Genomic DNA, 24,873 nt, shown 5'->3' on the forward strand with positions numbered 1-24,873 from the left:
GGTGAGGGCTTCCTTCGCCACTGTGCTGGACTTGCTCTCCCTCTGGGAGAGTTTCAGCTGATGTACAGCAGCAGGCGGTCGACACCCTGCACCTGCTGGGACAAAGCGACCCCCAGCCCTCTGGCTGATGCATCAGCTTGCAGAACAAAAGGGAAGTCAGAAGCCAAGTGTGTGAAGCAGTGTCTCCCCACAGAGGGCCTGTTTCACCCTCTCAACTGCCAACTTGCATGGCTTCGTCCACTGGACCAGATCTGAGGTCAGCAAACTTTGGAATTATAACCTCCATTAGTTCCCCGCCAGTCCCAAAAACCGCCTCAGCTCTTGTCCACCTGTGGCCCACCACCCAAGTGGTTCCCCAGATACCGTACCTCCCTCCGTCCAGCCGAACACTTCCCTGGGTTGGCAGTAAGATCCGCACATCTCAGAAGACCAGAGCACCATGACTATCAGATGCATATTCTCCGCCCACCTGTCACTATGGATGATCACGTCATCAAGGTAGGCGGCAGCGTACCCAGCATGAGGCCGTAACACCCGGTCCAGGAGACGCTGGAAGGTGGCAGGTGCAGCAAATAGTCCAAAAGGAAGTGGAACTGGTACAACCGTATGGAGTGGAGAAGGCTGTTTTTTCCCTGGAATCTGGAGACAAGGAAATCTACCAGTGGACCTTAGTCAAATCCAGCGCCATGAAAAAACAAGCTGTGCCTAGTCGATCCAGGAACTCATCGACCTGGGTAGGCATCAAAGCGTGACACCTCATTCACCTTGCTGTAGTCCACACAGAACCGTACAGACCCATCCTTCTTCGGAACAAGAGCCACGAGGCGGCACCAGGCACTGTGGGACTCCTCTGTTACTCCAATTTCCGGCATAGCAGCATTTCTCCTGAACCGCTTTTCTCTTGTGTTAAGGTAAGCTATAGGGCCGTGAGCGTACTGTCACGCCCGGGGGAGGATCAACATGGTGCTGTATGAGTGCTGTGTGTCCTGGCAGAGGAGAAAACACATCGGCAAAAAGCTGCTGCAACTTGGCAGCATCTGTTCTCTGGGCTGCAGAGAGGTGGTCATCGTGAGAGAGGGAAGTGAGATTGGAGAAATTTGCACCCCTGGCCCCAAGTCATCCCTCTCAGAAACTGCAGTCACCAGAGAAAAGACTTTAGCTCCCTCTGTGCTTTGAAGAGGTTGAGGTGGCAAATCTGTGTGGACCCACCCCTGTCATGTTGCACAACATCATAATCCACGTCCCCTACTGGCCATGTGACAACAAAGGACCCTTAGCACTTGGTGAGTAATTTAGAACTGGATGTAGGGAGCAACATGAGAACACTATCTCCCGGTGACAATTGTCTGAACCTGGCCCATCTGTTGTACTACTGCTGTTGACATTTCTGGGCCTGGAGCAAATCCTCCTGTGACAACCTCCAAAGTGTGAGAAGTTTTACTGTCAGGTCCAGGACATATTGAATCTCATTTTTATTTGGGCTTGGAGCTTCCTCCCAGTTCTCCTAAACAAGGTCCAACACCCCACCCAGTCTCCTACCAAACAACAGAGGGTCAAGCCGTTTATCAGAATTGCGTTATCCTTGGGAATGATCTTATGGATCATCGAGTTCAAGTCTTTCTCAGTGGCTCCACCAGACTGTCGGTCTGCAGATGATGAGCGCTGGTCTGAAAAGACCTGATGCCCAGAAATCCATACAGTTCCTTAAAGGACCTATATCATGCAAAATCTACTTTTTTAAGGTTTTTAGCATGCCCCAAAGTTGAATTCCCTTAAAAACCACCCCCAAAAGGCTATTTACCTTCTTCCACGCATGTCTGAGTAATCTCTTCCAGTCTGCTGCTCTCTACAGCAGCCCCTCCCTTCGGGTAGAAAACAGCTCGTTTGAAACTCTTTAAACCCAAGTACGTCACAAAAGCTGAACTCCTCCCACCACTCTTCTCCCAACCCACCCCCGCGCAGACAACACGCCGATTATCCTCTGACCAGCAGCAGCTGATTCCATTTCCACTGAGGAGACCCCCCCCCCCCCCCCCCCCCCCCCCCCCCCCGCAGGCCCTTGGCAATTAGCGTTGCCGCTTTTTGTAACTCCGATTACGGAGATAAACTTTAACCATCGTCTGAAAGCAACAATCAAGCAAGAGCAAGAGTCTGAAGAGTCTGCGCTTGGTGAGTTTCTAACAGGTAAAGATGTTTTCGCGTGTCTCTGCGTGTAGAGAAGCTAAAGCTAAAGAGCTAAAGCTAACCCTTGGAGACGCAGACGCAGCTCTGATTGGTTGAAGTACGCTGTCAGTCAAAGTCCACAGGGGGAGAGGTGGGATTTTCTCTTCCGGGTTTCAGAATTAACCTCCGAAAATCCTTTATTTCACACAAAATGACTTTTCCTTAGCGCCAAAAATAAGCTATTACCATGTTAATGCCAATAATAGGGTTTGGACGAGCTAAAAAAAGCATGATACAGGTCCTTTAAGTGTGAGAGACGTGAACAAGATGCTGTGGTCAGTGAGGATCTCTTTCGGGATCCTCACTCAGGAGATGACCTGAAATCACGCCTGAGCAACACTCTGTAGAGACGGTGCACAGTGGCACTGCTTCCAGCTGCAGCGGCTGCATCTCCTGCATAATGTGCTGGTGAGTTGAGAGTCACCATAACGACTCTCTTTGGCACAAACAGATGCTGAGCCTCCTCAGCTGCTCCTCTGGATGTGGAGGAGTAGCAGCTCTACTCCGAGCTCCTCCCTGGTGACTGAGCTCTTCCCCCTGTCTCTAATGGTGCGTTCACACCGGACGCATCGCTGGCGTCGTTGACGCTTGGGACTCCTCGAAGCTGACGCTTGTGACGCTTCAAGCTCGACGCTTGACACCAGGTGATCACAAAGCTCATGACGCTTGTGACGCTCTTGACGCGCGTCAGTTTATTGGCGCGCGGGAGGCTGATTTCTGTTTCCAGCTATGGCGGATCGCATCAGGAGATTGGCTTGGCTTTATTTGTTTAAATAAAGCTAGACCGCGTCGTCGTCGGGCACATGGGCGTCGTCTCTGGGTTCATCCCATTATTCAGAGGCGTTCTGGATTTGGGGAGTTTCACCATTTGCTCCAGGAGCTGCGTGAGGATAAGGGCCGCTTCCAGGGCGACTTTCATCTCTCCTGTGACCAGTTTGACGACCTGCTGGCTGGCCCGTATCGGTGCTCGGATCACTCGTAGTGACGTAGCACCGGAGGGATCGTCTCTGATTGGTTGACGCCCAGCGGCAGCGCGTCAAAAGTTCAGTTTTACGAACTCTCAAAAAGCGACGCTCCTGATGCCGGGGACGTACGTCGTAGGCGTCAGATGCTCGAAACGCTTGAAACGCTTGAAAAGTCGACACTCCTGACATTCCTGACGCGCCGCCCCGCCGCCGGCCGCTCCACGACGCTCCTCCACCATAGACTTTGCATAGAAAAGCACCGCTCACGACGCCCACGATGCGTCCAGTGTGAACACACCATAAGGGAGCGCCCAGCCACCCTACAGAGGAAACTCATTTCAGCCGCTTGTATCCGGGATCTTGTCCTTTCGGTCATGACCCAAAGCTCATGACCAGAGGTGAGGGTGGGGACGTAGATTGACCGGTAAATTGAGAGCTTCTCCTTTCGGCTCAGCTCCTTCTTCACCACGACGGACCGATACAACGACTGCATCACTGCAGCCGCTGCACCGATCCGCCTGTCAGTCTCACCTCCATCTGTCCTCCACTCATGAACAAGACCCCCCACTTAAGCCAGAGTCTCTCCACTGACCTGGAGAGGGCAGACCACTGGACCATGGCCTCAGGTTTGGAGGTGCTGATCCTCAAACCCATCGCTTCACAACGCCCCAGCGCATATGTGACAGGGTGGTGTATTTTTACTCTAAATGTGCGGACAACGCCGCCTGGGGAATTTTGGCCCAGGAGATAGGTGCACAGGATGTTAGCACAAACAAAAAAAACAAAAAAAAAACACATCAAACAGAGTTAAGTCTTCTAAAATGCTTAATTCAGGAAAATAAATATGAAGATTTATCAACCAGGACTGGGTCTTACCGCACAGCCAAGAAACAGAAAAGCTCTTCACACCATGTGACACCACAAACCCAGGACCCCCGGAGTGCAGGCACTGCAACGAAAAATAAACCACCTCCTCCGAGGGATCTGGCTGGACCGGGATCTGCCGTGTCTACCATTTGGCAGCGGAGTTGCTGTTGTTGTCGCCACTCCCATTGTGTTAAAGTACTGCTGGCAGCGGATTTGGAGGAAGTGTTGAGGCTGGACTGATTGATCTGATGGTGTTCGGTCACTGTGGCACGCTGGAATTCACTGAGCTCCTGAGAGCGACGCACTCTTTCAGAGATGATGCTAGAGAAATTTGCCTGCTGAGTTGCTTCATTCCAAACACCTGGGGCAAATACGTTTGGTAAAATTCTGCTGTACAAAAGAAAAGTAAAGATTTGTGTGGGAACTGTGTGAGGAGTGCGTTTTTCAGTGTCTTGTAATGTGGACTCATGATTCTTCATAAGTGGTTGATGGATGGGAAATGGACCACATGTGGAAAAGTGAATCTGAAATTGTTGACTTCGTTTTAACGTTGAGGCGCCGTTGAGTCACTTCAAGTCAATTCTTTAGCTACGTCCAAACACACAGAAACTGGACGCTCCGTTTCCTGTCCAGAGCTATAGGAGCGGGAAGATAATGCCTTTCCCAGAGAGAGACAGATGTCCGCTCAGGAAATGAACAGATTTCTTCCACATTTTGTCCGGGCTGCCGTCTCCTCCACGTTCAACAACAGGAGACAGATCTTTCGTAACCCCACCTCATGTCCATCACCAGATTTCTCAGTAGTGTCCAACTGGGGGAAAAGCACACATGTTCACTGTTTGTCCCCATTGTTCCTGTTTTTCAGGGAAGAAATGGCTTCACAGGCCGGACAGGAGGTGATTTACGGCGGGCCGTCCCACCTGTGGCTGCCTGTCTGTCCCCAGCTTCTGTAGGGTTGAGCCAGGGGACAATCCACCGGCCAAAACCAATGTCCCGACAAACTGTCTCAGTCCTCTCATTTCCACAGTTTTCCCTCATTTCTCTTGACTGGACCAGAAATGAGCCCTTTAATGCTGCTTCATTGGAGAATCCCACAGGTTGCATAATCCTCCTGTTTTATCTGGAGCTCTTAGTTTATTTTCATCCCTTCAGGAAACTTTTTTCTCATTTGTAGCCATGTGGGAAGTAGACTGCAGGGATTTAAACGTGACTTTGACTGGGTGTGCAGTTATTTTTATCCATTCTACACTGTCAGATAAAAGTGCTGAACACTTTCTGAAAAACAGTGAGGAAGAATTCCATGATGTTAATCCTTCTGTAAATTTCACAAGGTGTTAAAAGCTGATCAAAGGAATCTGATCTGATCTCTGAAGATTACAAGCTGCAACACAAAAGGACACAGACATGAGCAATCACATCATGTCTGGCACCACTGAAATGTTCTTCTTGATCTTCGAAAACAAAGAATGACATAAAATACGTGCCGACTTTTTATGCTTCTCAGAGGATGCGTCGTAAAATATATTTATGACCCAATGACAACATGAAAATGGAAGGAGGAAAAAACATTGGCTTAGAAATTCTGACATTTCAGAGCTGGCGAAGGAACTTACATTTCAGGAAAGCACAGATACTTCAAATCCTCCTCTCCTCCATGAGAATGATGGCACGTTACAAAATACCACTGCTGCTTGGAAAACTGTGTTCGACCCCGTTCACACAACAACACCTGCTCTGGATGTTCATTCCAGAAAAACTTTGCATTTACATGGTACGAAACAATGCCTGTTTCCATGGAAACAGCAGGAGTGCTGAGAACAATGTCATTTTCATGTGGGTCCACTAATCGGTGTCGTTGTTAGTATTTTTTAATAAAACCATAGAGAACAACACACTCTTAACATCAACGCCGGAGAACACAGACAACCCCCCCCCCCCCCCCCCCCACCCCCCCACCCCCCACGGTTTCTGAGCACTAAGGAGACAAACATGGCCGGTCAAACAGGATTACTGTCACAGCAGCACCCTGCAGAGCTCCTGCCTTCCCCGGCTGTCCGGGAGCTCTGACCAGGCTCACCGCTCTGACCGGGCTCACCAGGCTCACCGCTCTGACCGGGCTCACCGCTCTGACCGGGCTCACCGCTCTGACCGGGCTCACCAGGCTCACCGCTCCGACCGGGCTCACCAGGCTCACCGCTCCGACCGGGCTCACCAGGCTCACCGCTCCGACCGGGCTCACCGCTCCGACCGGGCTCACCAGGCTCACCGCTCCGACCGGGCTCACCAGGCTCACCGCTCTGACCGGGCTCACCGCTCTGACCGGGCTCACCGGGCTCACCGCTCTGACCGGGCTCACCGCTCTGACCGGGCTCACCGGGCTCACCGGGCTCACCGCTCTGACCGGGCTCACCAGGCTCACCGCTCCGACCGGGCTCACCGGGCTCACCGCTCTGACCGGGCTCACCGCTCTGACCGGGCTCACCGCTCTGACCGGGCTCACCGGGCTCACCAGGCTCACCGCTCCGCCCGGGCTCACCGCTCTGACCGGGCTCACCAGGCTCACCGCTCTGACCGGGCTCACCAGGCTCACCGCTCCGACCGGGCTCACCAGGCTCACCGCTCTGACCGGGCTCACCGGGCTCACCAGGCTCACCGCTCCGACCGGGCTCACCAGGCTTACCGCTCCGACCGGGCTCACCAGGCTCACCGCTCCGACCGGGCTCACCGCTCTGCAGCCACAGGACAGCCCGGCTCGCTCTGCCCTCCAGTTGCACAGGAATGTTGGAATCTCTAAACTCCGTCAGAACTCCATTGACCTCCATCAGGAAGCGGGATTTTCACCCACCACTCACAGACTCCGCTCTCTGCTGCTGGGGGAAACAGCAGCTCCATGTTCTGCTGTCTGTGAGGCTGAAGCTCTGGGACACTGACTGCAGCTCCGACTGAGGGCAGCGTCAGGACAGCGCCCCCTTCAGGGAGGAACCGTGAACTGCTCCTGCTGAGCCTGATTCACCTCATCTAAAAGTCATCCAGCGCCGCTATTTTCAACTTCAGCTGGAAAAACAAGACTCAGTGTCTCCGCAGATCACAGCTGGTTAGAGAAGATGTACATGAGGGTTTGAGAACCGTGGAATTCAGGACAGGTAAAGAAAAACTCTGTTGCTGAAAGAATCTGTTACTGCAGCGTTTACAGACAAATGGCTGAAAGACCATTTCTCAGTCTGGTCCCAGATCACTAATAGGTGGTCTGATAACATGTGGGCGATTAACTTCTTGCTTGAATATGATTTTGAGTCCAAAATCCCTAAAAAGCTCTCTAACTTCTACAAACGGGAGTTATTGCCCCTCCCGGACAGCGGTCTCCTGTGGAGTCGCAGGGCTCTCGCTGTCAAGTTTAACCTGGGCTGGAAACGCTGCTCGTTTTGCTTGTTTGATGAGCTTTAGCTTTCCCGTGAAAACTTTCCCAGTAAGAATAAAATTCCTGTTCAAGGAGAAGCTGACAGAATGTGCGGCTCAGTCCTGATCCTGGTCCTCAGAACGGTTCAGAGCTCGGTGAGTGTTCTTTGGTTCTGCCTTAGTTAAAGGTTGAGGATTTGATCTACTGGATAGAAAATGTGACCAGAGAATCATTAGTGTGACTTTTAAACATAAAACTGAGGGACTTTAATTCCAGTCCTGTTAAAGACCATGCTGGTTTCCCTCTGAGGAAACATGCTTATTCCTGCTAGCGGTCGTTTCCTTTTGCAGCTCCAGTGGAGGAAACTCATTTTAAAACCCTGTCAGCTGTTTCTACCCCTTCAGGGATGTCTTTACAGTGGAGGAGTGAATTTGGTGAGGATCCTTCAGCTTCTGCTGGTCTGAGGCTGAAACCACCGATCCCTCTTTAACACGTTCTGGTCTGATATTCATGACTGGCCTTGTTATCTGCTGATAACATTCCTCCCTCTACTGATAATGATAGTACTGATTTTATGGATTATGGACGTTTCTAATATGACAAACCTCTTGATAGTTTTGGGTAAATATCATAAAAAAAAAAAAACATGGAGGTAGAATGGAAATTCTTCCCCTTTCACATTTTCTCTATTTCTCTTTTTACACCTTTTTGAACTCCCTCAAGGTCATTGATAACGTGAAGAGAAAAGCTGCTTGAGTGTCTCCAGATCCTTGTTATTCTGATGGATCCTGCTCTCTTTGTGCAGAGTATTGAGATATATTGGTGTTTTTATTCTTTGTTCACTGTTGATAGTTTTTATTAGTTTTGTTTTCTGCAAATCTAGTTCAAGCTGGTTATTTAACATTCCTACCATTTTTATTAGTGTTTTATTGGTAGCTGTATCCTGCTGTGCTCTTGTAGTTTAGCGAATCGCTGGCTCAGCCTTTGTTTAACAGTGGTCATTGCTGCTTTTCCAGGATTTCTAATAAGATTCTCTCCAGTGACTTTTTAGAGCAAACTGTTGGCCCAAAGGCCAAAAGTCACTGCTTCTGTTAGTTAAAGCCCGGATTACACAGAAATCCTTTCACACGTTCTTTTGGCCGTTTGCTCTTTGTGTTGCGTGAATGTTGAGGAAGAGAGCGAGCGGCGCTGCTGCACGTGTCGACTCTTCGTCTACCAGCTAAGTGTTTCCTTTTGCTCCTTGTTGTGCAAACGTGACACCAAAACATGCCCGAGCGGCGAGGCGGGGGTTGTTTGTGTGCACGTGTGGCAGTGTGAATGGAAACCAGGTGCGCCCGTGCCCTGCCGAGGCGGGCTGCTGCTTGCCCCGTCAGCTTAATGAGCCCAGCAGGACTCCGCATCAAACAGTCCGCTGAGGGCCGGGAAACCCGCCGGCCCCGTCACCCCCAGGCCCCGTCACCCTGTCACCCCCCCCCCGGCCCCGTCACCCTGTCACCCCCCCCCCGGCCCCGTCACCCCCTGGCCCCGTCACCCTGTCACCCCCCCCCGGCCCCGTCACCCTGTCACCCCCCCCCGGCCCCGTCACCCCCAGGCCCCGTCACCCTGTCACCCCCCCCCGGCCCCGTCACCCTGTCACCCCCCCCGGCCCCGTCACCCCCCGGCCCCGTCACCCTGTCACCCCCCGGCCCCGGCCCCGTCACCCCCCGGCCCCGTCACCCCCCGGCCCCGTCACCCTGTCACCCCCCCGGCCCCGTCACCCCCCCGGCCCCATCACCCCGTCATCCACCTGCCCCGTCACCCCAACACCCCGCCTGCCCCGTCACCCCGCCCCCGGCCCCGTCACCACCCCGGCCCCGTCACCCCGCCGACCCCATCACCCCCCAGGCCCCGTCACCCCGCCGGCCCCGTCACCCCGCCGGGCCCGTCACCCCATCACTCCCCCGGCCCTGTCACCCCCCTGCCCTGTCACCCTGTCACCCCCCCTGCCCCGTCACCCCGTCAACCCCTGCCTCGTCACCCCTTCACCCCCCCGGCCCCGTCACCCCGTCACCCCCCTGCCCCGTCACCCCGTCATCCCATCACCCTGCCAGCCCCGTCACCCCGCCGACCCCATCACCCCCCAGGCCCCGTCACCCCGTCACCCCGCCGACCCCATCACCCCCCAGGCCCCGTCACCCCGTCACCCCGCCGACCCCATCACCCCCCAGGCCCCGTCACCCCGCCGACCCCATCACCCCCCCGGCCCCGTCACCCCGTCACCCCGCCGACCCCATCACCCCCCCGGCCCCGTCACCCCGCCAACCCCGTCACCCTGCCAACCCCGTCACCCCCCCGGCCCCGTCACCCCACCGGCCCCGTCACCCCGGACAACCGGCGGGCGACCCCAGCAGAGACCCTCAGTTGGCTCCTCAGACCCCCGTGCAGAATGTGGGCGGAGTGTTTGATGAGGTTTGGAGGAAGCGGCCCGCTGCTTTATGGGAAAGCAATAAAACGTCCAGTGCTTGACGGGTCAGAGCAGAGGAAGACGACGTCTGTGAGGCGAGGAAGGAGAGGCAGATGGAAAGAAAGCGACCGGCGTGACGTCAGGGCAGTCTGACAGAAGCAGGCCCCGGGGGCCGCAGGACCAGCAGCAGGTCTTCAGGGACCAGCAGCAGGTCCTCAGGGACCAGCAGCAGGTCTTCAGGGACCAGCAGCAGGTCTTCAGGGACCAGCAGCAGGTCTTCAGGGACCAGCAGCAGGTCTTCAGGGACCAGCAGCAGGTCTTCAGGGACCAGCAGCAGGTCCTCAGGGACCAGCAGCAGGTCTTCAGGGACCAGCAGCAGGTCTTCAGTGGTGATTCACTTCACCGGAAACAGCCGTAAACGCTAAAGCAGATGTGGTGCTGCTCTCCGGCTGTCAGGAGAGCAGTAGCTTGTAAAAGTTTCACATTCTGTTGTCTGTGGCTGCCGAACAAATGATCCCGGCTGCCCGAAGCGGAGACGCCAGGCCAAAGCTGACTGCAGCAGATCTCTGCGCTCGGCTGCTGGAGACGCTTCGCCTCCATGGTGTTTTTCTTCAGAGAGACGCTTCACTGCCAGCGCCCGGCTGCAGGAGAGGAAGAAAAGACCCCAGAGGCACAATCAGGGTTTGAGGAGTGAAGTTTAATGGGATGATGATTCTCTCCGTCAAAGGTCAAATATTTCATTGGTTAGTGGGACGAACGGCACGACCGGAGCCCCTCCTACATTCACTCTCTAGCTGAGCTTCACCGGCAGGACAGCCTGAGGCTCAGCCTCTCAGACAGGCCTTACTGTGGACAAATGACAGACATTTTGCTGGGAGGACGGCTACCGTATATTCTTTCTCATTTTGTCGGAACACACCGTTCTCAAAGAATCCTTTTCATCTGGCCTTGTCGGAGGGATTCATTACACTCTTCCCCCCCGGATTACTCTTCAGCTGGTTGAGATCAGTGTGAGAATTTGTTTACACCACAACGGTTCAAGTGAAAAACGCACGGATAACATGGACACGAACAATGGCAGCGCCTGGACAGACGGTGGAATGGATGCTGCTGGGGAGGACTTTCAACTGAAAGACCAATCTGGACAGGATGGACCGCCACGTCTGTCCCTGTCCGACTCCTGGACCTGCAGAGGAAGCCTTTACCACATGGAGAGCATGTGCAGGGAGCCGTCAGAGACTCAGAGACTCCGGCACCGCTGTGGTGTAAACAGACCGCCGACACCGGCCCTGAGGCGAGCCGGCCGCCCTCCTGTCCCTACGACACAGGAGGACACACTGACTGCTGGGAGACGGAGGACAGAAGGACAGAGGACAGAAGGGGCAGACTGGAGCGGGAGCGAGGGCGGAGGGGGCGTGGCCTGTCACAGCGTGCTGGTGGTGGAAGCAGCCAATCGCTTTCCGATGTAGATGCTAAAAGACAAAAGAGAAGGCAGGACTTAACAGCACATCCCAGCCTGGCTCCACATGGTGATGCTGAACCGCAGAAACACCACAGAGTGTGTGTCGTCTCAAACCAGTGTTAGCTGCTGGGCTAAACACCTGGTGCCAGGCCAGGGATGGTCCACGGTTTGAATCTCTGCTGCTCTTCTGTGACTTTGCAACATTCTTTTATTTTACCTTCATTCAGATTAATCTCCCATAATAAAGCGATCATGTGGCTCCTGGTATTCTTGTTACAGTCCGTCGATTCTCACTCTGCAGACAACTGCTTACTGCGGCGCCGTGCACACGCACAGCACTGTTTCACAAAAGATGCATTTCCCCCAATTCCACAGAGACAGAGACGAAATGTTTTCAGAAAGTTGCATTTTCAGTGACTCCCAGCGCTGTGGTCCTGGAAACAAACCTCCAAAATGCAACAGCATACAGCAACAATAAATTTAAACTTTAAAGCTACACTAAGGAACTTTCAGTTTCCGTTGATTTTGGCGGCGCCAGTGGACAAAGCGGTAGTGTTTTGCCTGAAGGAATACTACAGTTCCCATGAGGCCTAGCGCGCGGCGTGGTAACATGCTGCTCCCGGTGGCGTGCTGTCGGACTGAACTCGCCTTCATTTGTTTCCAGTGACTGTGTGAAGGACGGATAGCGACGAGGTCATGAATCTAATGGTGACTAAACAATGTTCTATCATGATGTGACGCATGCCGTAAAGCAGTCCGTGCATCTGGAGCTTTTTAGTGAGCAGGGTTCCTACCACCCTCCTCACAGCTGCTCAGTCCAAGTGAAGCAATACTGACGCCCTCAGGCTGACAGAGGGTCATTCAGCTGCTGTAAGTCGATGTATCATCACAAAGATATTAAAATGTTTTATTAAGGTTGAAAAGTTCCTTAGTGTCGCTTTAAAGTTTACGTTTCTAAATTTAAGTGTTATTGTGGTAATATTTTACAAGTCTGACCCTCTCAAGATCTAACTGGATGGTGCGCGGCCCCTGAAGTAAAATGTGTCTGCACACACACACACACACACACACACACACACACACACACACACACACACACACACACACACACACACACGCTGAATGTATGGCAGGCGGGGAACCAGACATGTCACTCACCCGACTCCGAGTGTGAGCAGGTGTGAAGCCAGCAGCGAGGGGACGAGGATGAGGAGGACGTCGGAGGAGAAGATCCCTCTCTTCATCACCTCCGTCTTCCTCACGCTCAGGGATCCCTGCTGCTTCGGGTGCTGGAACACAAACTCTCTGCGCCCAGCGAGGAAGAGATAGTGAGGATGGGAGGAAGGAGGAGAGAGGGACAGTGAGGAAGACAACTTAGAAGGTGAAATGAAAAACACAAGAAGACCAATGAGAGGTCCCATCTGTCAGTGAGGCGTAGTTCAGAGCAGGAGGGAAGAAGTGTGTGTGGTGGTGTAAATACAAGAGAGGGTGAGTCCAGAGCTTCAAACAAGCAAAATAGAGAGAGAGAAGAAACACCCTCCACACACTACATTTGAAATACTGGATGGTTCTGCTGTCTCCTCACTTTGGAGGCATGTTCTCGGGCCTGCTGGACCAGTCCCACACCCAGTCGCTGTCGGCTCGGCGCTCAGCCTCCTCCTGCAACACACAGCAGCACCGTCACAAAACTCCGCTTCACAAAGCAGGTTGAGCGAACAACGAGGTTCTCCCTGAACGGCCAGGTTCTCCCTGAATGGGGAGGTTCTCCCTGAACGGGGAGGTTCTCCCTGAACGGCCAGGTTCTCCCTGAACGGCCAGGTTCTCCCTGAACGGCCAGGTTCTCCCTGAACGGCCAGGTTCTCCCTGAACGGCGAGGTTCTCCCTGAACGGCCAGGTTCTCCCTGAACGGCCAGGTTCTCCCTGAACGGCCAGGTTCTCCCTGAACGGCCAGGTTCTCCCTGAACGGGGAGGTTCTCCCTGAACGGCCAGGTTCTCCCTGAACGGCCAGGTTCTCCCTGAACGGCCAGGTTCTCCCTGAACGGGGAGGTTCTCCCTGAACGGCCAGGTTCTCCCTGAACGGCCAGGTTCTCCCTGAACGGGGAGGTTCTCCCTGAACGGCCAGGTTCTCCCTGAACGGCCAGGTTCTCCCTGAACGGCCAGGTTCTCCCTGAACGGGGAGGTTCTCCCTGAACGGCCAGGTTCTCCCTGAATGGGGAGGTTCTCCCTGAACGGCCAGGTTCTCCCTGAACGGCCAGGTTCTCCCTGAACGGCCAGGTTCTCCCTGAACGGCCAGGTTCTCCCTGAACGGGGAGGTTCTCCCTGAACGGCCAGGTTCTCCCTGAACGGCCAGGTTCTCCCTGAACGGGGAGGTTCTCCCTGAACGGCCAGGTTCTCCCTGAACGGCGAGGTTCTCCCTGAACGGCCAGGTTCTCCCTGAACGGCGAGGTTCTCCCTGAACGGCCAGGTTCTCCCTGAACGGCGAGGTTCTCCCTGAACGGCCAGGTTCTCCCTGAACGGGGAGGTTCTCCCTGAACGGCCAGGTTCTCCCTGAACGGCCAGGTTCTCCCTGAATGGGGAGGTTCTCCCTGAACGGCCAGGTTCTCCCTGAACGGCCAGGTTCTCCCTGAATGGGGAGGTTCTCCCTGAACGGGGAGGTTCTCCCTGAACGGCCAGGTTCTCCCTGAACGGCCAGGTTCTCCCTGAACGGCCAGGTTCTCCCTGAACGGCCAGGTTCTCCCTGAACGGCGAGCTGATCGACTTCCGCTTTCAGAAAAGCTCGTTTGAATTAGTTAGATCGGCTCTCAGTAGTTCTGAAGGGTTCAGCCACAACTTCAGAAAGACCACCAATGGAGCGCTGTTTTGAGTTGCTACGGCGACGGGGAGGCGGAGGGAGGGGTTTTCAGTTCAATACACTCATCCATACACTCATTTGAACCTGATTTAATGAAGGGCTGCAGAGAGAGGCCGCTGCTGCTGGGGTGAACCGCTGCTTTATAACCACAGTAATGCTACAAACTGAATGTATTTCCTGGAGCCGCACGGGGAGAAGACTGCAGCGCTCTGACACACTTCTGAAAACACAGTACTCTGTGTGGAAAACACAACTTTTCTGTGGTGTTGTTGTACTGCAGACACAAGAACAGTGTTCTCCTCCAGAGGGTCCGACCCCAGTACAGGTTCTCCTGGGCCTGCTCCATATGAATGTCTGTGTTCTCCAGTGTATTGTTTCTTTTCATGGTTTCATTTCAACAACAACAGCACCACCTAGTGGACCGTCATGAAAAGCACACTGTTCTGTGGAATCAGACATGAAAACGTCTCCATGTAATCAGTGAACCTTCCAGGAAGAGGAACAGGAAGTGGGCGGTTACCTGTATGGGGACGCAGTCGCTGTCCTGCTCGCTGGCGGGCTTCGGGGAGCCGGACTGTGGAGTCACCACTTGAGGAGGACTGTAGGAACAAACACACTTTCACTGTAGGTTCAGCCTTAAAAACAACAAGCAAAGCCAGAACTGCAGGCTGAATCTACACCTCTGCTGAAGCACAGCAGTAAACACACACTGTGGAGAACAAGCCCCACCAGCCCCACCAGCCCCACCCAGCCCCACTCAGCCCCACCCAGCCCCACTCAGCCCCACCAGCCCCACTCAGCCCCACCAGCCCCACTCAGCCCCACTCAGCCCCACCCAGCCCCACTCAGCCCCACCAGCCCCACTCAGCCCCACTCAGCCCCACTCAGCCCCACCCAGCCCCACCCAGCCCCACTCAGCCCCACCAGCCCCACTCAGCCCCACCAGCCCCACTCAGCCCCACCCAGCCCCACTCAGCCCCACTCAGCCCCACTCAGCCCCACCCAGCCCCACTCAGCCCCACCAGCCCCACCAGCCCCACCCAGCCCCACTCAGCCCCACTCAGCCCCACCAGCCCCACCAGCCCCACCCAGCCCCACCAGCCCCACTCAGCCCCACTCAGCCCCACCAGCCCCACTCAGCCCCACCAGCCCCACTCAGCCCCACTCAACCCCACCCAGCCCCACCCAGCCCCACTCAGCCCCACCAGCCCCACTCAGCCCCACTCAGCCCCACCCAGCCCCACTCAGCCCCACTCAGCCCCACTCAGCCCCACCCAGCCCCACTCAGCCCCACTCAGCCCCACCAGCCCCACTCAGCCCCACCCAGCCCCACTCAACCCCACCCAGCCCCACTCAGCCCCACCAGCCCCACTCAGCCCCACTCAGCCCCACCCTGCCCCACCCAGCCCCACCCAGCCCCACTCAGCCCCACCCAGCCCCACTCAGCCCCACCCTGCCCCACTCAGCCCCACTCAGCCCCATCAGTACCTGTCTCGGTTCCTCTCACACTCCAGCTGCGCCTCCAGGAGGATCCTCTCCAGCTCCCCCTGCAGGGCGGAGGAGATGGTGTCCTGCGGCCCGGTCAGACTCTCCCTGCGGCTCACGGCTGCGATCAGCTCCTCCAGCTCCACCCAGGAGCCTGAGGAGCACACCACACACACTTCAGACCGGGGGAGGGGGGAGCGCCTCCATCCATCATCATGAGGTGGTGGTGGAGCTGCAGTACGCTCCGCTCCATCCAGGAGCCGGTCTGAGCTGCTGCCATGGACCGAGCCGTCTGAGGACTTCCTGTAGTAGTCCTGATTTACAGTCTGACCTGGAGGGACAGACTCGCTGTGGACGAGACCCTGGACAGCCAAGAAGCAGCTCAGCATTGTTTTCACGCTGAGCGGACCTGACGCGCCGACATCTGGCCCTTCTCAGACCCCCGGACCACTCATGGACCTGAGTCTTCCCCAGAGCAGCATCCTTGTAGGCTTGCTGCAACAAGCTGAGTGTTTCTGCTGCTGTTTTTCCAGCAAAAAGCAGAATTTAATGTTTGCGCTGCTCTGGCTTCACAGTCAATGTCGCCATTTTGGAAAAATTGCAGACCGCAGCGGTACTCTGTTACTATAAATAGCGCCTGACAGGCGTCAGTGTCACTCTGGAGGCTCAGCTTTTCCACAGATGTGCACGAGGCTTACCTGCAGCACATCTGACGGCCAGAAGTCGGAACTCATTATTATTAGTATTCTTATTAGTAAATTCTTGTTTCTTTTGGGTACCCCCTCGTATATTGCTGAAAGATTGGCTTCTTGTTTTCAAAGTAAAAGCACAGATTTATCACTAAGTTTTTTTTGCATGAGAAAGGGAAAGGGGTGGTTTATTTTTGTGAAAATAACCGGAAGTGCGTTGCTCACTTTAAATTTCACCAAATTTGTCTGAACAAAATCATAAACGGCTGGTATTCGGACAAATAAACAACACACTCGGCTCTAAACCACCACTCTGTCGCCTAATTTAAAAAAAAAATCTCGATTAAGTTCTACAATTGAAGAATTTAGAGCTAAAGTGAAATCAGCTTTAGCCAGTCGATTTCGGCTTGGGGAGGAGTGCAATGCATTGTGGGTTATTATGTAGTATGCTGTAGTGTAAACGCTTTGCATACTGTCTGATGGACTGAGTATGCAGGATGCAGTATGGACAGTGTGGGTATGGAAGTATGTAGCAGGCAGTATGCGGTTTCGAACACAGCCAGGCTCTCTGCAGGTTAGAAAAAGAGCGTTTAGCGGCGAGGCGTGGCCAGAAGAAGCTGGAACATGTTTAATGATGCGATGCTCCGTTTTTCAGTACAAGAGAAGGATTGAACCATCGTTTCTGCACATTTTATTTATGTAGTGACTGTTAAACTGTATCAGGTCACATGACGGTATGACAGCCAAACCACCATGTTCGTGTGGGGGGGGGGTTCTTAACCACAATTTCAGGGACAGTTAGAAGGAAAACAAATAAAAGCCATTTATGTAAATCAAATATTAAGTTTTCCCTCCACTAATCAGCGTATTTTGGAAAGTTTTTGACCCAATTCTGCCCCCCGCCAACCCTGGGACAACTGTCCTGTTTGTCCCCCCCCCTGCTGCTGTGCACGTGGCCCCTGTGCTCATGCATGCTCAGGGCTGATCGCTTGTTGGGCGTATGAATGGAAGATGACTGGAGTTTGTTTACTTTCTACCTGTAAAGCCAGCTGTTTTCTTAGCAAGCTGTGACAAACAGCATAACACACAGAAATGGTGACAAAAGCGTGAACTGGATCTGGGGAGTTGTGGATAATCTGTCGATCAGCTGTGAGTGGAGGAATCCTTGACTGGATTCTTTGTCGTCGTCGCTCCTCTGGATGACTAAGCGCTGCAGCTCCAGTCCTATAAACCCTCCTAATCCCGTTCTACGGCTTAAATTGACTCAGGAAACCTAATTTCCTTAAATGCCGCACTTAGTTGTTGTCAGACTGAAATTAATATTGCAGTGCTGCAGTGAGCCGTGAGCTCCGCTCTGATTCGGTCACCTGAAAACGCTGCTGAAAACATGGCTGCCTGACAAGACTGTCCCAGGGTCCACTTCCCACTGTGTGTGTGTGTGTGTGTGTGTGTGACCTGCCTTCCCCTGCGGTGGCGTGCTGCTGGCCCTGGGCGGGGTCATGGGGGACGGCGGACGGCCTTAAGCCGGCGTGTGTTTCTGAGCTGTGGCTGTGAGGCTGGTGCAGGTGTGTGTTGTTGTGCCCTGACATATGGAGACTTATGCGCGCGGCGTCACGGACGTCCTGACCTCGTCTGCATGACCTCAGACACCCCACTGAGGGAGTCCGGTCTGAATCCCACAGCAGCGGCCGCTCTGTGAACGCATGAAACGAATGGATGGATGGGCGAGTTCACAGGGTGCAGCCGCAGCAGGAAGAGATTTGCACATGCACGCTGGTGTGTGTGGCGCGCACACACCCGCAGCCAAACAGCAGGGCAGGGCTAACTCGGGCTGACAGCAGGCCTGCTTACGTAAGACCTTATTTCTGTTCCAGATTAGCCATTCACCCTCTCTGCCTTCCTCCCTTGTTTCTCTCCCATCATGCAGTTCAGTCACTTTCTGACAGAGGCAGCCGTCCTCAGTCCTCATCTCGCCTCTCTAATCTCCGTCTTGGCCCGGTTTACGGCGCCGTGCATCCTGCTGGCGGCGGCAGAGGGGGTCGAGCAGGAGTGGGCGCTGCAGGCGAGGGAGGAGGCAAACTGTGCTATTGCCCCACTTCTCTGTCCGCAGAGGGAGGTGTGACATAACGACGGCCTGGCCTGGCCTCGCCGCCCCGCTCCTCCGTCCGTCCTGTACGCTCCTCTGTGCCGCTGCCAGATCGGCTTTACGTAACGTGGACGACCGCGCCCAGCCTGCAGCTCCGTTTGGGGTCTGCCACGGCGTGGACGATGCCTCCAGTCGGACCGCCGTTGAGAAACGATCAGGGCGCCGCGGCGTCAGAAAACAAGCGTCTGAGTGTGGTTTGATGACCGGAGCGGCAGCGGCGCCCACATCCACAGTGACACTAATCTGAGCTCGTCAGGAAGCAAAACAACTGGAAACAGCAGAAAGCGTGATGAGCACAGCGCCACGGGCCAACAGCGCCGCTCGCAGCCGACCACGGCCTCGGCTCGGCTGCTTCTGGTTCTCCTGGATTCCAGGTTTTAACGGCTCCAGAAGAGGAAATCTGAATGTTTCCTTCATTCTAGCAGATTGACATGAGAATAACCTTTTCAGATTAATGACTATTTATATATTATTTACCAACAAGGGAAAACAATCAGCAGGAAAATGAAACTATTCAGGATTTCAGGATGTTTTTTCAGTACAATCAGTAAATAAATGAATCAATTTGATCCATTTCAAAGCGGTTTGTATTTAAATCAGATGAATAAAAGTTAAATAAGTATTTGGCCATCAGGAGTCAAGGCATTTAGTGGATCCATTTCAAACCTGTTCATGCTTCATGTTGTTACACACCTGAGAAATAAATTATGGTGTTAAAAATAATAAATGACTAAACAGTCTCAACATGGCAACAAGAAATGACTTAACAAAGAAACATGAAGTAAATAAATGAATGAATGAATGAATAAATAAATAAATAAATAAATAAATAAATAAATAAATAAATAAATAAATAAATCTTGTCCGACGTGTCTCTGTTTATTTGGTCAGAGAAGCCAAAGGAAAATAAAATAAAATGGATGTGAGAAGTTCTGTTCTGTTCAGTGTTTGATTGATGCGGAGCTGAAAAACATAAAGCGGTCAGCGGAATGAAGAACTGAATAGGCGTGATGTGTTTGGCGGATCATTTATGTTTATTCTAATGGAAGGACACCTGGCCGAGGTGACTCAGGGCTGTCTGTGGTTCTGCTGAGTGACGGACTGTCAGCAGAACCAGGAGGACCGGTGTGGATCTGGAGTCTGGGCTGATCATGACTGGACGCTTCGGCCGTTCTGAGCTCAGACTCAGCTGAAATCTGTTTTCCGACCAGTCAAATGTTGAGGTGGATCAGTGAGTCCCCCTCCTGGATCCACGTGTGGCCCTCTGCTGTGCCAGAGCGATGTACAGCCAGCAGCGCCGAGCTATAAGTGTCAGAAAATCCCCGCAGCTAATTGGCTTACAGAGATACAAACAGGTGAGTCAGAGCATCCAGTGTCAGTGGCAACAACAACGCTCCTTCCTGTCGCTATCGGCTGCATATCTGCTCTCACACTCGCCCGCCTTCAGTTTGCCCACACTGTTGATGTGTGTGAATCAATCTGCGCTCAGATCTGATCATTCTGAGGTGAGATCATCCACAGAGGGGAACATTCAGCAGCAGCAGCACTGGCCGGTCACTCACCGTACAGCCCGTCCTCTGGAGTGTGCGAGCCGGACAGAGACATGCTGGCACGCCGGGTGGAGGCAGGTGGAGGCGGGTGGAGGCTGCTGGGCTCTGGTGGAGGCTGCTGGGCTCTGGTGGAGGCTGCTGGGCTCTGGTGGAGGCTGCTGGGCTCTGGTGGAGGCTGCTGGGCTCTGGTGGAGGCTGCTGGGCTCTGGTGGAGGCTGCTGGGCTCTGGTGGAGGCTGCTGCAGGAGAGGACGAGGTCGGAGTGCTGGACCCGCTTCTCTCAGTCACTCTGTTGTTTTGTTGTGGTCTGAAAGGGACAGGGCAGCGAGGCTGTGCTAATCCCCTCCCTCCCCCCCTCCTCCTCCTCCTCCTCCTCCTCCTCCTCCCTCCTCCATCTCCCACGTGTCAGGATGGCAGAAGTAAACAAAGGAGACCACAAGAACAGAACTTCCAGCACAGCAGAAGCCCTCTTCAACTCACGTGGTTTCATCAAATTTTATGTCCTAAATAATAATGAGTCAGTATTTAGTTCATTTATGTAAGAAAAAAATAAACCTACCGAGACCTTTCTACACCATCCTGTGGCCCAGTTCTGACTTTTCCCTCTCATGTGACACAGATCAGAACCACTTTAAGACAATGTGAGCAGGAAAGTCCCCACCCTGGACACCGGCGCTCATCTAGACACTGCGAATGGCTTCACGCTCGCATTCATCATTCTCTGCACTCTCTCTGGGCGCCAGCTGTGAGTATAACCACCCTACCCTGGGGTGAAATGACAGCAAGGCAGCCAACCTGCTGCCCCTCCAACCATCAGCCGCTCACCCTCACGCTGCTTCACGCTTTCCCATCCAGGTTCAGACCCAACCCGACCCGACCCGACCCGACCCGACCCGACCCGACCCGCTTAGCATCTGAGGTCTGATGGAATCCGGCATCATGAAGGCAGGACGGCTGTCCAACGGAAGACGAGGAAAATCCCTAAGCGTGGTCAGCTGAAGAGGTCACATGACTTTTCACACAGGAAAAGATATTTCCCTTCAATGTTTTCTAGATAATCTTCATGGAACTCACAAAGCCCCTGATTAAAATCTGCTGTGAGCGCTCCAAGCCTGTAGGGGGCAGCGTGAAGAGAAGAGCGTGTCCTTGCACTGACATGTCCTCCTCTTCGGTCTTTTTTTAAATGTCTGGTCAGATTTTCCCAAACTCCTGAAAGTGTCCACGTTCTTCCAGATGACTGAGCCTGCCTCTGCCTCTGATTGGCCGGAGCATCCCTCTGACTCACGGCGTCACACGCTTCACACCAAGCAGGGCCGGTCCGGGCGTCTCTGACATCCTAGGCGAGCCCGACACGAGCTGCCCGACAGTTGTTCGAGCGATTCCGAGCGATGCCGAGAAGTGCGCTGCTCACTCGAACTGTCAGAGCGGCGCAGAGCGGGGCTCACACTGACCGTCGGGACGCCCCTTGTACGGCCACGCCGCCCTCCCCAGTACGTGGCGCCCCAGGCAGGGAATTGTTTCGCCTGTAGGACGGACCGGCCCTGACACCAAGCATGTCAGAACAAGGGAATAACCAGGAAGGATGACAGAGTGAAAACAGATGAGGATGAAACAACAGAATACAGAAAGTACAACTTCACTAAATCAAGAAATCAAGTCCCTGGAAGCAGTGGCGTAGCTGGGATTTATTCCACATGGGTTTTCATGCGGTGCCGAGAGTTGCGGGGGGGGGGGGGGGGGGGGGGGGGGGGGGGGTGGGGGGGGGCTCTCAAGTGGTCGAGTTGGTCGGTGCAGACTGACTGTAAGCTGCTCCGAGCGGTGCGGTGCTCGCACGGAGTGGCAGAGCGCCACAGAGCAGTGCTAACCCTAACTCGGAACACAGAGCGTCGGTGCGCCCCCTGAACACCCATGGCGCCCCCACGGCGCCCCCCCACACTGCGCCCTAGACGGCCGCCTAGTTCGCCTATGCCTGCAACCGGCCTGCTTTGATGCAAGCCAGGTAGCAGTGGGGCCGCATCAGGCACGTTCCCGACGCTGATATCCACCAAACCGCTGAGGTTTGGGGTTTTCGACACGCTGTCATTGCAGCGTCTACTGTCGCGCCTTTAATTTGTCATTGAAATTGACTGATGTCAGCCGCCCCTCGGGGCCCCCTTCAGCTCAGGACCCTGTGTGCAGCGGCGCCTCTGGCCGGACAGAAGCAGCTGCTGCGTTCATCCTGCCTCGGATTTAAACAAACAAAAAACAAACACAAAACTCGTCGGCAGTGTGGTGGTGGGACAGGGTTTCACCACAAGAGGGCCCGAGGGTTTTCAGAACCCACCAACCCTACGTACATTACGCCTGTGCCTGGAAGCAATGTCCCAAAATCCTTAGTGAATGTGCATTACTGCGATGTGTCAGCTGCACTAACGGCGGGAAACATCAGCTCTGCTGGACAGAGGAAGACCAGGAAATCTGGAGGAACAAGGAAGAATTTCTCAAAAAAAGGAAGACTGCCTATGTTTCTTTTTGAAGCTTTAGTTGTGTTTTTGCACAAGAGAAGCATATTTGTGAGCCTCTCTTTCTCTCTTTACTGACAGTGAGTTATTATGTTCACGCCTTCAATAAACAGTGACGGGAGGAACGGCGTTAATGACGTTTACACGAAATTAAATATGATGCACTTTATTGTGTTTTGTCAAAAAACAAACAAAAAAACAAACAAAACAATGTTGTTTTAAAACCGGTTTTGAGCTCCTCAGTCAGGAACTTCAAATGACGTCATCATCTAATTTGAATAGCTGCTTGTTAATTAGCTCGCCCAATTAGATGATGATTAGATGATACAGCCAACGAGCCTGATCAGACTAATGCTATTTACAGTTACAAATTAAATATGATTCTTGTCTTGTCTCATATTATCTCTCAGTAACACTTGAATAATTTAGATTAAAGTAGTGTTTCCTGTTTGTACTCTCGAAATCTGTTGTCGAGTGTTCATTTATTTCATATGTTTTACGATACATCAACTTATTTATTCATTATATTACATTATATTATATATCAAATAATTGAACATACATCTTGGAAGTTCATTAAGAGGGGATTCAGTTTTTTTCACATATTTAAACACTTTTTAAGTAACGCAATAGTTACTTTGCCTAGTAATTAGTTACTTTTAAAGTACAGTAAGTCAGCTGCTAACCTTTTGAAAGTCCAACACTAAAAAAAAAGTGTGCTTTCTAAAGCTGCTTGGTGGCCCTTGAGCAGGGTGATATTGCAGTGCCTCCCGGAGGTGGGGTCGGGGTGTTTGTGGGTTTTCAGAGGATGCAGCAGGACAGGAACCACGCCGTGGGTCTGCTCCGCTGGGAGCGCTGCACCGATGGCAGGCTTACAGGACCGTGCTGCAGTAGATTGGGAGTTACGGCTCTTGACTGGCAGGTTTTTCAAGCATCTTGAAGAATTTCCCAGCGTTCCTCTGTGGATTTAGGCCGTGTCAGCATTTCCTGTCCCTGTGTGTAATCCCAGACTCGCCGCTTCTTCTTGAAAATGAATGTTGGAGCAACGTATTCCATGACATTTTGAATAGTAATCTGTCTGTTCTGAGAAAAGACCCTCTCAATCACCTCTCATTACCTTAAATCTTCACTTTATTTGGTGGATTCGAGGATGAATTATGAGGCCAAAGGCCTCTGGGCTCAGACATGTAACTGCTGCTTCTTTTTCTTCCCATGCAAGTGGAGTTGCATCATTGCCAAACGTTTTCTGTCTTTTAACAACATTTTCCAGGTGAAATGCAGCTTTCAAGTTTTCAGAGACATGTGCTTCTGAGTTTCTCTGCTTTGATGATGAAAAGCGGCTGACCCGTCAAAAGACCGCTGATCCATTTGCAGGGCGATTGAGTCATCAAATACATTTGCTTTTTCTGACTTTGAAGTGAGGCTGATGGTCCAAACGAGATACATGATGACGGACAAAATAAAACAACAGCTGAATTTCAAGTCAAACGTGATATTGCATCAGTGTGAGGGAAGCATGCAGAGCAGCAAGGAATGAAGCAAGGTGAATATGATTAAGAATGGAAAGTGCTTTACAACCGCTACTCGTGCACATCAGCACACTCGCCCGTCTTCGGACAAAATGGACACTTGTAGGTGACGACATCAATGTTGTCCAGCTGTGGGGTTTGTCCATCACAAGACGTAGTCATCTTGGTTTGTAGGAGGAGAATTGTGCAGTGTAGTATTTGAAAATATTTAACTCCTCAAATAAGCAGCAATGAACTAAATTGTCAGCCTATACAATCAAGATCGTCATTTTTAAAAATACCTAAAAAATAAAAATGTAAACAAATGGGCTACTTAAAGGTGCATTAAGGACTTTTTCAACTTTAAAGGTGGAATACAGGATTTTGGGTTCTGGGTGGATCACCTAAATAACTGGTGGGTCTGTTTGTCAGTCAGTGTGACGAGCTGCTTTCGTAAGGCGGTTCTACGTGCTCGCGCCCAACAAGCTTCTGAGTGTTTCTGTAGCCGTGAGCTTCTGAGCTCGTACTGACCGATGGCGAGTCTGACATCATGAAACTGGAACTGTTTTGGAAAACAAGCTTTATGTATGAGCGAGGCGGATCGCAGACACTGTAAACAGAGCCGTGCACGCCGGAGAAGAGGAGGTCGCGCTCGCACGCTTCCACGTTTCCTGGGAGAAGCAGGAGAGCCGGGCGATGGTCTGGAGCATGGCGTTGTTCAAAAAGTGAGTAACAGACGTTTGGCTTCGTCTTTTCGAGAAAATCCTGTATTACACCTTTAAAAATA

At 53.0% G+C, this 24,873-nt stretch overlaps 2 protein-coding genes across 2 annotated transcripts; both read right to left on the reverse strand.

Moving 5' to 3' along the window:
• Nucleotides 1–4,852: 4,852 nt before the first annotated feature.
• Nucleotides 4,853–9,684, reverse strand: LOC115383364 (collagen alpha-3(IV) chain-like; the record flags this gene model as incomplete). Its single annotated transcript, XM_030085550.1, is given in 3 exon segments — nt 4,853–4,866; nt 6,133–6,676; nt 9,628–9,684. Coding segments are annotated over 3 exon segments (615 nt in total), but the record flags the coding sequence as incomplete, so codon positions are not given.
• A 1,570-nt stretch (nt 9,685–11,254) lies between these two features.
• LOC115383062 (BCL2/adenovirus E1B 19 kDa protein-interacting protein 3) lies at nt 11,255–20,192 on the reverse strand. The gene is made up of 6 exons (XM_030085087.1): nt 20,091–20,192; nt 15,697–15,847; nt 14,729–14,807; nt 12,943–13,016; nt 12,516–12,662; nt 11,255–11,367 (listed from the first exon to the last, which is right to left on the reverse strand). The coding sequence occupies exons 1-6, from the start codon at nt 20,131–20,133 to the stop codon at nt 11,319–11,321; spliced, it is 543 nt and encodes a 180-aa protein (XP_029940947.1). The 5' UTR covers nt 20,134–20,192; the 3' UTR covers nt 11,255–11,318.
• Between the last annotated feature and the right edge of the window lie 4,681 nt (nt 20,193–24,873).

This window comes from Salarias fasciatus (assembly GCF_902148845.1).
Source record: "Salarias fasciatus chromosome 7 unlocalized genomic scaffold, fSalaFa1.1 super_scaffold_4, whole genome shotgun sequence".
Taxonomy (NCBI): Eukaryota; Metazoa; Chordata; class Actinopteri; order Blenniiformes; family Blenniidae; genus Salarias; species Salarias fasciatus.